Genomic DNA, 15,469 nt, shown 5'->3' with positions numbered 1-15,469 from the left:
AAAAATAAGTAAATGATATCGCAATCATACGATAGAAAATAAATGCAAAACGATAATATTGTATTAAAAGTTTGTCAGTTTGCAAGAGTTAAAACCGTTGGTTATATTTTCTAAATAACGTAGGAATATGACAACGGACGCAGCGCAGCATCTTCCAGTGACAGGTGTTTTCGAGCTGACGTGATTCGATTAGCTGGGCCGTACTGCGGATGCCTCCCAAAAGATTAAACATCGCTTGCCTATTTTACACGGCACTAGATTCTTTAGTCCTAGACTTCCACGCAGAGAGACGCAGAGCTGTATGAGGACGCTCAGGAGTTGGCAGCCTACAAAAAGGTCTTGAACCAGTTAAAATCATAATAAATAAATGTGATTTTTACTTAACTCGGGAATCTATGCTGTGATTGACTGGCGCCATGGCACAGTTGGTAAAAGGGCTGACTGTGAAACTGGCGACGTGAGGTCTTATTTTTTCAATTACTCTGGGTGTTGTGGTGTAATTTTCACAACTATCTTCCGCATCCTCTCTTTCTTACCTGCTGATAATCCTCCAAAATAGAGGCTTGGCGGGTTATTCCTAAAATCACAACTGTAAACAGGCAGTTAGTCAGTTGTGTGCTAAAAAATCTAAATAATTTATACATTTTTTTTGTAAACGGCACTTATGCTGTTATTTTTATCATTTATCACTTTTAATGTTTGCTTATTTTATTTTTTGTCAAAATAAATACTCTCTAGCTGGCCATGGAATGGTAGTGAAACGAGATTTTCTTCTGGATAATAATTATAAAGAAATTGTTAAAATAAAAATACATATAAAGTTTGATTCCACTTATATTTATGATTTTCACCAGTGATCGGGTTTCGACCGACATCGTCAGACTGATGGGAGACTTAACAAATTTTTATGTTATATACACGTGCAAGCAGGGGTTGAAAATCATGATTTTATATAATTATGGGAATAAAAGAGTTTAAATTAAGTATAAAGTAATAACAATTGTAAGAATTTAAGTTTTGTTTGAATGTATAAAATGAATTTACATCATAATGTCGGTCACGACGAAACCCGGTCACCGGTAAAAATTATAAATAAATGTGGAATGAATCTATGTACGTATTTTTATTATTTAAATTAAAATGCAGTTCAACCAAGAAATGTTAGAAGAAAAACTCAATCTATTATCAAGAAAGTATTTTCATTCCAAACAAGTTTCAAGTTCGATTTCCAGTGACATTAAATGTGGTTTTTATCAAGCCCGGGCGTTCCGTGCTGTGTTAGACAAGAGGCATGTTGTGGTTTAAATTGAATTTATCATTTTCAAACGGAATACCGTAGTTAATAAACTATAATACTTGATATTAAATACATGTTAGATAATACCTGCATTATATATCATACAATTAAAATAACAATTTTGGATTTTCATTTCATTTGTATATTAAATAATAACTTTAAGAAATCATTTTTCATAATTCAGATTCGGAAAAAATATTTGTATTCTCCCATAACATAAAAGAGGATAAGTAAACAGTCATTTTTTAAATAAATTTATAGTTTATTTAAGAATAACCATCCGAAGGTAAATAGTTACTAACTTAAGTTATTTAATTTATTTTATTTTATTTATAAGTTAGATTTATTTCGCTAAATTTATGTAGCTACTAGCTTCGTTTCGCCGTTAGCTTTTTTATTTATATTTTATTCAATTTTGCTTTTCTCGCGTCGCTGTTAAAATGAAAGTAATTAGGAATGCTAAACGTAAATCATATTAATGTTAAATTAACGGCAAATGAGATAAACAATATACAAATTTCAGTACACTATTTAATTTCGAAGAGTAACTGTGTCCATCCAGGTTATGTAAACAAAGTCGGAAAATGTCCCCTCGATAGGTGCGCGGTGGATGGGTCGGCCGAGCGGCGAGTGACGGCTCGCGCGGGCGCCATCCCCGGCGGCGGGGCTGCGGCGGTGGGGGCGAAGCCCTCTATATAGCGCCACGCGGCCGCCATCCGCCAGTGAGGCCAGCGCGGTCCTAAGGCGACCCACATTCTCTCCGTGCACACTGCGGAGTCACGATGAAGTCCATTGCGCTTCTGGTCAGTTTCGATTATAAGAATTCATTTATTTTCTTTCTCAGCGACCAGTGCACACACTGAAAGTTTGTGATGTGAAAAGTTGCGTGTTTCTCAATTTGTGATTAGTGAATATTCATTTATCTTTGAATGTGGCATTTTCAATTAGTTGACGTGAAAGCAACTCAATTCAATGCATAAATGCATATTATTAATTAAGTTTTATTAACAAATTTCAAAGAGGATGGAGAACATTTTAGAGATGGGAATATAAAAGTCTAGGCATTTACAGAGCATATGACCTATCATTGGCTGGTTTAAGGGGCCACTTTACACACTGTGTAACATTCACAATTTTGTCCATCTTTGCACTCCCTGGGGGGTGAAATCCAGTCTCTTGTCTACAAACATTTGGACAGACTCAAAATATCGTACTTACGTTTGTTTTTTAATATTTTTCAGGTGACGTTGGGATGCGTGCTGGTAGCCGCCCTCGCCGTGCCAGCGGAAGTCGCGGCGCCGGCGGAGGGCGTCGCGGCGGTGGAGCCCGTGAGGCAGAAGCGGTCGCACGGGTGGCACGAGCCCGAAGGCGTCTGGAAAAAGAAACTCGTGTGGAAAAAAGACTACAAACAGATCTGGAAATCCGAAAAAAAGCTCGAATGGAAAAGTGAATGGAGAAAAGCTGAAGTGCCCGCGTGGACGACTATAAAAGTTCCGAAATGGGTCGACATCAAAGTTCCCGACTGGAAAATTATCAAAAAGCCTGTTTCGAGAGAAATCCAAGTACAGAGCTTTAAAGAAATTCAAGTTCCGGATTATGAGAAAGTTTCCAAGCCCGTTTGGAAAGAAATTCAAGTCCCATCCTGGGTCGAAGTTGATGTCGCTCATTGGCAACAAGTGTGGCTACCCGAATGGGTCAAGGAAGGAATCGCCGGAGAAAAATATTTAGGAAAAGATCCTCATGGCTGGGAATACACATCCCACGATCTGTGGAGGAAACGGATGATCTGGAAACCTCAGTGGAAGAAGGTTTTCACGAAGGAAAAGAAGCAAGTGTGGAAAACTGAAAAGAAGCTCGAGTGGGTTACGGAACAGAAACAGATATGGCGAACTGAAAGGAAGCCGATTTGGATAACCCAGACGAAGCAAGAGTGGGTTGAAGAAAAAATCCAAATCTGGAGGATAGAGAAGAAACAAGAATGGATATTGGAAAAGAAACAGATCTGGAAAACTGAATGGAAGCAGATCTCCGTTCCCGTGTGGAGGACGATCAAGATACCGGCGTGGCAAGTTGTTTGGAGACCAGTGTGGGAGAAGGTTTGGGTCCAAATCCACCACGAGCATCACGAGGACCACGGGTGGGACTAGGTGGGTGAATCAATAATAATACACTTAGTAACTGCGATGTGCGATAGACTGCGTAACATCTCCCTGACTTCGTTCTTCCTTTACCCGTCTTCTCGATGTCCACTGTCCACTGTCCACGTCGCGTCGTGATCTACTGAGCGTAGTATCGCGGCGGGACATCCCCGAGTGACAGCATGTCTAGTGTAAAAATGTTTTCCGCCATTTCTGTATATAAATCTAGTTTATAATATTTCCGTTTTGTGAACAAAACCACCCCCCTGATGGTTACATATTATATTATGGGACGTCAGAGGGTTTACGTATATTGTAAGTATCGTAAATGCGACTGATAAAATATGCGTAAAATACTTTTCTTTTTAAAACAAACTTGACAAAATTCTTTAAAAATACCTTTATAAAATGAATAGTAACTTTTATGTTGATTCAGCGCGTTATTTGACGAATTCTGAAATCGGTCATAGTAAGTTTGAATGGAATTAGTGCACTGTTCATCTTGATCCATCCACATTCGAGTGTTAATTTCTCTCGAAAGGGGGCCCACTTTGAACTCGTATTAAATTAGTCGTGTTTTGCTCCCTCATAAATGTTAATTATTTATATTTACTTCTCACTAGATTGGGCCAGTATTTCCATAAATTTATATTTCAGACTCGTACAAGCGCACAAATTATTGCGAACTCAATTTTGACGTAAAGTTTATTAGCATTGTATATATCATATTATGTTACCATTAATGTTATTTTGTAATAAGCGAAATGTATATTATCATATTGATGCATTTATTTGTATATTCGCATAATTATTCTTTTGTAATATTTGTGTAATTATTGTAATTTTTTTAAATAAAAGAACAGTGAAAACAGTGATTAGAAAATTATTTTATTAAAACTTCCCTACCAATGTTTTATCATGAGGGGTCATTTAGACATTCACTATTTAAACAACATCAAAAAGTTGAGAAACTTATTAAAAACGTGACCTTTTGACAAAATTTAAATTGAAAGTGTTTTTTTAAATAAATCATATAAACGTAATGCTAGAAATACTTGAAGCAACATTTTAATAACATATCGTCGACGGAAATATAAAATTCTGTAACCGCGGCACTTGCGTCCTTTATTATTTGCAAAAGCATAATTGTTATTATTACATTAACGACAACAAGAAATATGATTGTTATTATGCATTATTTTGCCTCTACTACACTTTTTCTCTTACAGCATTTGAAATTTCGTGGTAGATATTATAAAAGGTCGCGATAAGATAGCAGTTATGCCAACAATTTTATTGATTGAAAATTTTATTATTTTATCACTAGAGGTAATCGACTTTTCGTCTATGTGATAGATGCAAAAAATAATATTAAATGTCTAAATATGTCGCGACATTGAGGGAAAATATTTTTGAGAAGGAAATATGGAAGTCTAGACATTTACGGGGCTTATAACCTGCCATCGGCTGGTTTAAGTGGCCACTTTACACACTGTGTAACATTCACTATTTCGCCTATATTTTAACATCCACATTTCCTCTACTCCTCCATCTGTTGACTTTTGTAAAGTAAAAGAGCTGAAACCTTTATCGTAGGGGTGGGATTCATCCGGCTGAACCAATTCACCTACTAGGCAACGCCTGAAACAATTTTCCAATTTTTGTACTTCTGTTTATACCACAATGTTATACGCAAGTTAATTCAACAATGTTTTGAATATGTCCACATTTGGACAAACTCAAAATATTGTTAGGCATTTTTTCAAAATCTTTTTTAAAATGATTATTAGTATTAATATGGTTTTTTAAGTATCATTTAATAAAACATAAATGTGAAAAAGAAGGTCCAGCCTAAGCACAGGAATTTTTTTTTCAATTCAATTATGCAATTAATTAATTTAAATAAAACATATACATTACAAACATACATTTAACACGTACATATTATAAAAAAGAAAAAAATACTATAATAAATAAGAGACTCATTTCAAAGTAGTAGGAGAATCCTGCTCCAGGAAACCCCTTCGGATACATGGGACAGATCAATATCAAGAGCGATGTTGTTCAGCATAGCGGTAACACTTCCAACAGGCATAACAGGCATGGTCGTATATATCGGAATATGAAACAATCTATGCTGACGCTGTCTTAGGTAATTATCAGGAACATACAAACCAATGCTCATCATAATCTCAGGATTATCGACAACACCGCGCAACAATCGATAAAAATGTGTAGTCAAATACACATTTCTTCTAGTCTCCAAACGGTTGTAGCCGAGCATACCCTGGAGAAACTCGGTCGAGTAGAGCCAAGGATACCCGCACTCTCTCGTGTAGAGATATCTCAGAAACCATTTTTGGATTATGTCCATTATAAGAGAGTACTTCAGTTCATGTGGCCCCCAAATCATCGAGCCACTCTCGAGTCTACTTCGCACCGAGGAGTTTTAAAGAGTAGCCAGTCGAGACCTAAAACAATGAACCTATGTCCACATCAAAAACAATGAAATAAATAAACATTACTTCATTACAGTTTTGAAAAATGGTGTCGTTATAACGCAATAAATTATCTTCACAGGATAAATGCTACCACTTGTCGCTGAAGGAGCTGATGGTCCATCCACAAGGAAGAAGCCAATAGCAGAAGAATCAGTGTTGAACATTACGACCTTCAAAATATTTGGTCCGCCAGAAGGTTCCATGTAAACACCGCAACCCCTAGCAGAAATTTGTGTGACTGTTCACATAATTTATTTTATTTATTTTATTTCAATAATTTAAGCGAAAAGTAAAAATTGCTCGCAACTTTGTACATAAATAAGACGATATTTTACATAATATGTTGTAAACACCTGTATATAATGTTTTTTTTTTTATATTAAAGACTGATAAAAATCAAAAATAAAATTTAAATGAGTTTTCATTTTATTTAATAAACATTTCTTTTGTCTTTAACGATACTTTAAGTAAATTGTCGGCCTCGTGGTGTAATGGTAAGAGCGTTTACCTACTATGCAAGAGGTTTCGGGTCCGATTCCTGACATTCTTTATATGAAATATTTATTTAAATTATTAACATATAAACAAAGAATATTTTACAATACAATGATATTTGTTCATAAAATTATAAACTCTAATAAAAAAACAGAATTTTGGAAAAAAATTGATCGGAACCAGCATGAACACGATCACAATACTAGAGAAAAGAACAAAATTAGACTTCCATTTAGGAAAAAGGCAAAGTCACAAAATTCAATTTTATTTAAAGCAATTAAAAAGTATTACGAAATGGAAAAAAATATTTATGAAGAAAAAAACATATCTAAATTTAAAATAATGGTCAAGACATATGTGATAAACAATTTATAAATTAAATATATTTGCAATGTTATTATTAGAACACACATAACAATACGTATGATATGTGTGCCCTACTTTAAGATTTAAATATTAAAAAAAAATAAAAAATTATTTATTTAAAAGGGTGTTTTCACACCAGAATATTTCCTAGTCCCTTGACTATCATCTGAAGACTGATTATCTTACCCTCTTGTAACAAAAAATATATGCTCTATGCACCATATTTTATTTATTTAACTTTTTCAACATAATTATATGTGTACATTGGCGGGCTTATTGCCAAATGTCAATTTCTTCAAACCAACCACTTAGGTGCGGAAAGGGAATGATGATAATGATGATGAAGTAATAATCATAGGAAGACTATTTCTAAATTCATAAACGATGTTTTGAGACTGGATTCAACCCTTTAGAGAGCTGATGATAATAATATATTAACATATTACAACATAGATGAAGAACATTTTAGAGAAGGGAATATGGAAGTCCAGGGATCCACAGGGGTTATGATCTTTCATTGGCTGGTTTAAGTGGCCACTTTACACATTGTGTAACATTCACCATTCTGCCTATATTTGAATTACATATTTTTCTTTTATACGTTTACGATTTATATAATTAATTGCAGTGCTTTCACACTTACAAATAACGCAGACAGGTCCATGTCTACAAAAATTTGGACAAACTCAAAACATTGTTGATAAATCCACCTGGTCCATGAAGAAGTATGAGTAAAAAAGAAGTGAAAAATATTTTCAGGCGTTGCCTAGTATGTGGGTGAAATAATTCAATGACATGAATCTCACCCGCAACAAAAAAGGTTTCTGCTTTTTGACTTTACAAACGTCAACAGATGGAATAATTGAAGGAATATAGATGTTCAAATATAGGCAGAATGGTGAATTTTACTCAATGTGTAAAGTGGCCACTTAAACCAGCCAATGACATGTCATAAGCCCTGTGGATGCCTGGACTTCTATATTCCCTTCTCTAAAATGTTCTTCATCTCTGTTAATTCATAAAATTTAAATAATTGTTCCTTACGATAAAATGCGTAGGTAAAATCGTAATAACTTGTAGCTGGTTTCCGCTTGACTACGAAAAATCCTATAATTGTTATAACTTTCTATTTTTCATAAATAATATAAATGACCACGCAGCCAATAATGTTTAATGGTGATAATGTACGGTTTCGCGTTGATGTCGCAAAGCTTCGGATGGCGTGTACTCGCATGTCCATATTGGCCGTGGCGTGGCCACTGATTAGTTGCGTAATTTGGAATCTATATTCTTCCAGAACATAATAACCATCATTATGAGGAACTTCAGCCCGACGGGTAATTTGACACAAAAAAGGTTTTCTTAGCGCGGTAAAAATTAGAGCATTAAATTCTGTAGCTCAGAGACAGACGAATTTAAATCCAGAATTTGATGAATGACATTTCGATTTTCGAATTCAGTTTAAGATCATGTCCATTGATTTTGAAGAAATTTAAGTATCATTATTATTATTATTATGGATAACTTATATAGCGCCATTTTCGTAATAAAATACCTCAAGGGCGCTTTACATGGTGATTCTATTGTTAAGTTAATTTAATTGAAGCTTTTAAATTTGTAATTTAATTAAAATAAATTATTTTGCTGTCACGTGCTACGGATTTATTCAAATGATTTAGAGAACAAGTGGGTTTTAAGTTTTTTCCGAAACATCACTTCACTTTCACAGCCTCGCACCTCTGCTGGGAGAGCATTCCATGCCATAGGGCCTGCGACCGCAAATGCGCGTTCACCAAATTTAGTGCGCTGTTTATGTAGAGGTATAATAAGTATCATAATGAAAGAACTAATGTATTAAGATACTGAAAACACAAATCAACGCTATAAATGATTAGAAATAACTTAGAGAAAGTAGATTCTTTAGACTATTGTTGAACATTTGACGTTTGGATTTGCATCCGTCTGCCTCTGAAGTAAAATTGTATCGCAACGTCTCACAGTGTTTCGTTTCATACAAGCTAGAAACTAAAAATTCTGAATGTACTTTTAACTCACGTATGCGATTCATTTAATCCTAAAAAGAAGTTTTTTTTATTAAATATGTTATAATAATTCGTTTTATAAAAAATATGTCACATTTTGTTATTTAATAAACGAAATAAATTTTCTGGAAATTGATATCTGCATCCAATAATGTATTTAAGGATCATAAATAATTGAAATTTTTACTTTAATTCTATTGACTGATAAATCGGTCAACCTATAAAATAAATCATTGAAAATTATATTAGATACTTGGGCATAAAATAAAGATTTCACCCGAGAGAACTAATCTGCCTTCACTTGTTTTGTCAGAATAACCATTTTACAGCTGATTTTATTATGTTAAACATGACAACTGAAAGGGTTTAAATAAACTTAAAAGTTTGACATTGTAAGGAGCACAGAAGTGAGGCAACGGACACAGCAACCCTTGGTATCTACTGTCATCCAAGGCGTTTTGGCTGGCAAGGCCATGTACTACGTATGCCTTCCAAGAGCCTTAACCATGCTTGCCTATGTTACAAGGCATCAGGTTCTTGGCGTCCTGGTCGTCCGCTGTTGACAATTTGTGGGCAGTTTGCGTCAGAGTTGCGGTACGTGGACTTAACTTGGGAGGATGTACGGGAGGTCGATAGCTTGGCCGGAGGCAGATTATGGAATCCATATGCTCCACATAGGGAGCGGATATGGTATGATGATGATAAAACTTAAAGGTTTTTAAATAAAACATTTGTTATAAGTGATTTTCAAATAGATGTATTTTGAGAAATATAAAAAGAGAATGTAATGTAGATAAGCCAAAGCAATAAAATTCTTGTCGAGAAACTCTATTAATACTAATAGAGTTCATTTCACTGGGTTTGGCGCCACAAATATAACAGGACATGGTTGACTTATTTTCAGCCAAAACGTTGCAAATTTTACCATCTACCATTGTTAAAAGCATTTTAAATTTTATGGACAATACTACACCTCCAATATTAACATAAAAATTTTCAAGTTTTTCAATTGCATCTTGAAGTTTTTCGATTTCAGACTTAGTAGGAATATCAGTTTCTTTGGCGAAAATAAATTTAATAGGACGACAATAAGAGGTTGAGGAAGGGCTTAAATTTTGCCAAATTACTATATTAGGGTCATCATTAAGCCTTAGTTGTATTGGAACGAATGACATAATAAATAAAAATTTATCTATTGCATGCTCTGTGTGAAATTTCTGTTTATAATTACTATGTCCTTAGCTTCCATTTCCACCCCACTTGCATATAAGAGTCAGTACAGAACCTGAAGGAACTCTTTCTTTTAAGACTTCTGATTCTACATTTAGCAATCGTTCCACCGTATGATTTAAAATCGCTTGTAGCTGGATTTCTGCACTAGTTTCCGTTATTTTGACAAATTCCTCGCTCAGGCAACATGCGTCTTTTGCTTTTCTCAAACTATAAAATGCCGCATATATGTTGTGGCCAGTTTTTATGGCATTTTTACGCATAACTTTGTAGGAATGCGAAGATAATTTACAGTCAACGTATAAACTTAGCGCTTCCTCAATTGTCAATGCCCGCTGTTTGTTTACTTGTTGACGTTCCCTACGTATTTTTGCTGGGAGTAGCTTTCAAAATTTTCTTTAGGAGATCGGCAACTGTGCGTTTTCCTGATGCTCGAATAGATACCTGCGTGGCAAACGAAAGTTCTTCAGATGTCTTCGTACTCACTAAATCACGCACTTTTGTCCTTTTGCACTGATCACTGCATGCCCCAAAATCCTTTGCGGGCCTTCCAGTAGACGTAGATGGTTCATTCATGTCTACTGTAGGACTTTGTCGAAAGTTTTCACATATCAAAATATTTTCACTACCGTCGAGCCACTCAATTTTTTTTTTAACAAATCTATCTAGTTTACAGCCAGATTCGGTCCATTTTCTGCTTATATTTAAACAAATAAGCTTAATTTGATTTTTTAACAGTTTTTCACCACTTGCACCGAGTTCACCGACTTCAAATTTACTAACAATATTATTTAACACTCCTTGAAGCCTTTCTTTCTTCGTCAAACTCTTCCACATCACGTACAATTCTTGCCTGTAAATCTCGTATCTGGTACCTGTAAAATAACAAAATAAGATAGATGCAACTTTGTGCGGTAAAATATCGAAACTGTAATGAATTAACAATAAATTGGTCTATTGAAAAATAAAAATAATATTTTGCTACTTTGATATACTCTCCGAGATAAATTCTCGAGAAGTTAGAAATTGATATTTTTTTAACTACTGAAAAATACATGAGTTAAATTATTGTTTTTTTAAATACCTAAACGAAATACATTAAAATATTAGAAAAAAAAACTATACAACATACCTTCCAAAATAGCTTCCATTTTTTTTTTAATCGAAATAAAAAACTTTAAACTTGATAAACAACCTTTACACGTCGGACGCCAAAATGCAAATAAATGTAATTAGGCTTTCAAAAACCAATTATCCGACTTTCATATTCTGGTATGAATCACCCTAAGCATTAATCACCCCAATTAGGCTTACAATCGTCACACTAACTATCTGGTAATGCCCCCATGACGTCATCGTTTAAGAATTCAAAGGTGACTTTTTATCTTGTAGCTTGTATGGGTCAAAACACTGTGCGTCTCTTGAAAATGTAAAAACGAAAAAAATAATATTATTTTTTTAAATAAAAACGCACTACTTTGATCAACGTCACTGGTTCATATGAACCAACCAATGATATGAGAGCTGTGATGGATATCCAGTTGGTTTACCGCGAACGAACTAATCGGAAGAACTAACAAAGAACAACCTCTGACGTCACACGCGGAGTCATATTAGAAATACAAAACTTTAAAAAATCAAAGCGCTGATAATACGATATTAAAAAAAATAATTTTTGATTCAGTTTAATAGCCCAAAATTTTTTTTTTTTTTTTAAATGACACTGAACCTCTTTTTACCATGATGGTGAATTGGAAATAACAGAATATCAGCAATAATTTATAATACATCATATGATTGTGGAAATTATCGTTTAGTAACTTATAAAAGGGGTTTGGGAGTTAAGTATTGTTTCAAAATACTGACAATGATCATCTAAAATATGTTATTTATAATCCATACATATAAAAGGCAATGTTCGAATGGTTGTTCTCGATGGACTGAATAACTAGCGGACCGATTTAGGTGCGGTTTTCAGATAAATGTACATCTTTGCCACGAGAAGGTTTATAGCTCAGCAAATCTTCAATTTATTAAGTAAAAAAAAAGTAAGGAGCGTAAATGTTTTTTTTATCCATCACCAGGGTTGCATTCGCCGAGAATGCGTATACAAAAAAATGGATGGAAGTTATTTTTTTGTGTATAAAAAAAACTGGTTTTTAAATCTTTACAAACAATCGTTTTTATATGGATCCCAGTCAGATTATTTCAGTGAATTCCTCATAATTTCTACTAATTTATTTCTTTTTATTGAATTTTTGGTTATTCTAAAATAATATCAACTGGCATTCTATACATTTTTGAAAATGGCATTCCTGACTAGAGTGCATCCCTGAGCAGAGTTTGACATTTTCAAAAAGAATACTTTACTTAAAAATAATGGATTATTTTATGTTTTGTAATTAAAACATTATCAAGTACTTAGGTACCTACTTAAATAAAATATTTTTATATCTATTATTTTTAGATTTGGAATACAATCATAAGCGAGTACCTAGGTATCTACTTACCAATGAAAAGTTACAACATATTTTTGACGTTTATCCGAACGGTTTTTACCAAAGATTTTTTAGTCAAGATTTGTAAGTATACTTAATTATGTTTAACCTTAATAGGAAACGCGGTCCGAATTTTCTTCATGCAAACGGATTTACGTATTTTCTCTCTGAATTATGGCATTAGAGAAATGTTGTTTTTTCAATAACAACAACAACAAACTATCACGCCGTTTCCCCGTAAGGGTAGGGAGAGTGGATAGAACGCAACACATGATATCTTTGCATTCACATCTCGCTTACTCTACATTCGTAGATCATCTCATGCACGCGCGACTTTTGCCATTTTCATCGTTAAGTATTTTTTGGATTTGGTCATGCCATGTCTTTCTCGGTCTTCTTCTATTTCTGCATCCATGAACATTCGCAACGTAAATATGTTGAGCTGTTCTTTCGTTGTCCATTCGCTCTACATGTCCAAACCAGCGCAGAGCTCTTTTTTTACACATTATAGATATTTGCAATTGGCGTGTCCCTATATTGTTTCGTTTTAAAAAAAATTGTTTATTATGGGAACTAGAACCATTTAAACCCGTAAAAAAGCACAGCTTTATCTGCTGTCTTCGGGCGCATGGCGAACGGTATACAAATATAACTATTTTTAAAAACGTAAAACATACCGATACAAAAAAAAAGATCTGATATTTTGTAGAAAAAAATAACGAAATCGGCTCAATTTTGAGGTGCGGAAAATGGTAGGGGGAAACGTCGATTTTGTATATTCTAACAAAAGGTCTTTTTCGCACAGTATCGGCGAGGCATCTGCAAGACAGTGATGGGAAAACAATGTTCGAACACCTATTTATAAAAATTCTCTGTCCTCACAATTTGTGTAAACCGAAAAAATAAAATAATAATGTATACGTAGCAAGAACTCAAATCTAGCAATAGCAAAACATTGCCGGGTTCAGCTCGTAATTTATAATACTCGGCCTCGTCCTGTGGTGATCAGGGCATTTACCTACAATGCAAGAGGTCTCGGGTTCGATTCCCGACACAGTTGACATGAAAATATTTATACGAAAGGGTGTTTTCACCCAGAATATTTCATAGTCCCTGGAGTGGCGCCGGAAGCGTAAGGCTAATCACCTTACTATCATGTAACAAAAATTGCCAAGATACGCTGCTAAGATGTTTTCTAGATAGAAACATGAAAGTTTAGGCATTTACATGACTTATGACCTGTCATTGGGTAGTTTAAAGGGCCCCCTTTACGAACTCTGACATTCACTAAACTGTCTAAATTTAAACATCCACACACATATATGTATATGTATATATATACATACATATACATTATAGATATATATTTGAAACATTTACTTTGAGATTATTTATTTTATTAAAAGAAGTATGAAACAACTTTGTTCTTATTTAAATTTGTTGCAACAGAGAGGGTAAACATTTTTAAGAAGGGAATATGGGAGTCTAGATATTTATAGGGCTTATGACCTGTCATTGGCTGGTTCAAATGGCCACTTTACACACAACAATAATAACAACGTTACAACACATTTAAATATAAACAACTCCCTAGGGAGAAAACCCAGCCAGTCTGCAAGCATTTGGACATACTCAAAACATTGTTGAACTTTGTTCTTAACTACTTTTTTTAATAACGACCAGTTTCAAAGCTACACAAGCTTCTTTATCAAAGGTATACTTTACTAACAAGGTAACTAGTTAAGTATACCTTGACAAAGAAGCCCCTGTTACTTCGAAACCGGTCAGTAGAAAAAAGTGTAGTTAAAAACCGAGCGGTTTTTTTAAATTATTTTATTAAGTGTAGGTAGCTTGGATTATAAAAATTAAAGGCTGACCATAGTTTACGTGTATGCAAGTATGTGTGGACATATACATATGTACACGGTGTGTTCAGAAAGTAATGTCAGTGAGTAGATACAAAGAAATTATTGTACTTTTTGTTACAGCACGTAAAAATTCTTCAAAATAGGCTCCTCCTGCGTTGATGGATCGGCTCCAGCGAATTTTCCAGGCATCGAATGCGCCATGGTAGGCCTCCTCCGGAATGCTCCTTAAGGCCGCGGTACAAGCTGCTCGGATCCCCTCGATAGTCTCGAAATGCTTTCCTTCCATGCGTCCTTTCGGGCGTAGAAACGAAAATGAGTCGGGAGGAGCCAAGTCTGGACCGTAGGGGGGCTATAAGTGGGAAATCATTGGAACCTTTGCTGTTTCCAGGTAGTTGGTGACGAGAAAGGCGCTGTGGGCCGGCGCGTTGTCGTGATGCAACTTCCAGTCATCCGCAATGTCAGACCGGACGCGTTGAATCCTGTATTTTAGTATTTTTAGCACTTATACGTAAAATTTTGCTTTTTCAGTTGTACTTTATGGTACAAACTAGTGATGGACCAGTCCTTTGATATGCATTGTTCGTGCCAAATTTTAAAACTAGTTGACTACTTTAAATATCTGGGAATAAACGCAATGAGCATCGTCTTGATTTGGGATCTGTTCAACATGGCCTTCTTGGGGCGAGGGGACGCCGACCTTTTGCCAATCCGACAGAGCATCTTTTTTAAGGGCTGTCTCGATCATTTGAACAGTTTTCGCTGCAGTCTTGCCAAGTTTGACACAAAACTTGATTTCCATCCTTTTATCTACCGAGCTCTGCATTTTTAATTCTATAAAAAGTCCCGAAACAACTTACGCGGAAACGCCTGTCCTCGCTCTCCGGATGACTAGAGAAGACTGAGAGACCCAGCGTTCGCTAGATGACTTCCCCCACTACCACCGGTCCGCGCGCACTCCAACATACAGTCGCGTCAAAAAAAATCACTTACATTACTTTTCGGACTCGCCATGAATGTATGAGTATGTGTATGTG

At 35.0% G+C, this 15,469-nt stretch overlaps 1 protein-coding gene across 2 annotated transcripts; it reads left to right on the top strand.

The window, feature by feature from the left end:
* The first annotated feature begins 2,017 nt into the window (after positions 1–2,017).
* LOC148276498 (uncharacterized) lies at positions 2,018–6,334 on the top strand. Of its 2 annotated transcripts, XM_088234164.1 has the most exons (3): positions 2,019–2,100; positions 2,539–3,444; positions 6,016–6,334. In XM_088234164.1, the coding sequence occupies exons 1-2, from the start codon at positions 2,080–2,082 to the stop codon at positions 3,442–3,444; spliced, it is 927 nt and encodes a 308-aa protein (XP_088090290.1). In that variant the 5' UTR covers positions 2,019–2,079; the 3' UTR covers positions 6,016–6,334. The 2 variants fall into 2 exon arrangements, with proteins under 2 accessions (XP_088090291.1, XP_088090290.1); XM_088234165.1 differs by lacking the exon at positions 6,016–6,334 and having other exon boundaries at positions 2,018–2,100; positions 2,539–4,310.
* The last annotated feature ends 9,135 nt before the right edge of the window (positions 6,335–15,469 follow it).

The sequence above is a fragment of the Micrasema longulum genome, unplaced genomic scaffold, assembly GCF_059751315.1.
Source record: "Micrasema longulum isolate JH-2025_06_02 unplaced genomic scaffold, ASM5975131v1 h1tg001211l, whole genome shotgun sequence".
Classification (NCBI taxonomy): Eukaryota; Metazoa; Arthropoda; class Insecta; order Trichoptera; family Brachycentridae; genus Micrasema; species Micrasema longulum.
The sequence above is the reverse complement of the archived record's forward strand: the minus strand, read 5'-3'. Positions and strand labels throughout refer to the sequence as shown.

What these genes read in the sequence shown, in the direction of transcription:
- LOC148276498 (XM_088234164.1), top strand. Translation starts at nt 2,080, where the DNA reads ATGAAGTCCATTGCGCTTCTG. An exon ending in TGAAGTCCATTGCGCTTCTG is followed by an intron (nt 2,101 to 2,538) that starts GTCAGTTTCGAT and finishes AATATTTTTCAG; the next exon opens with GTGACGTTGGGATGCGTGCT.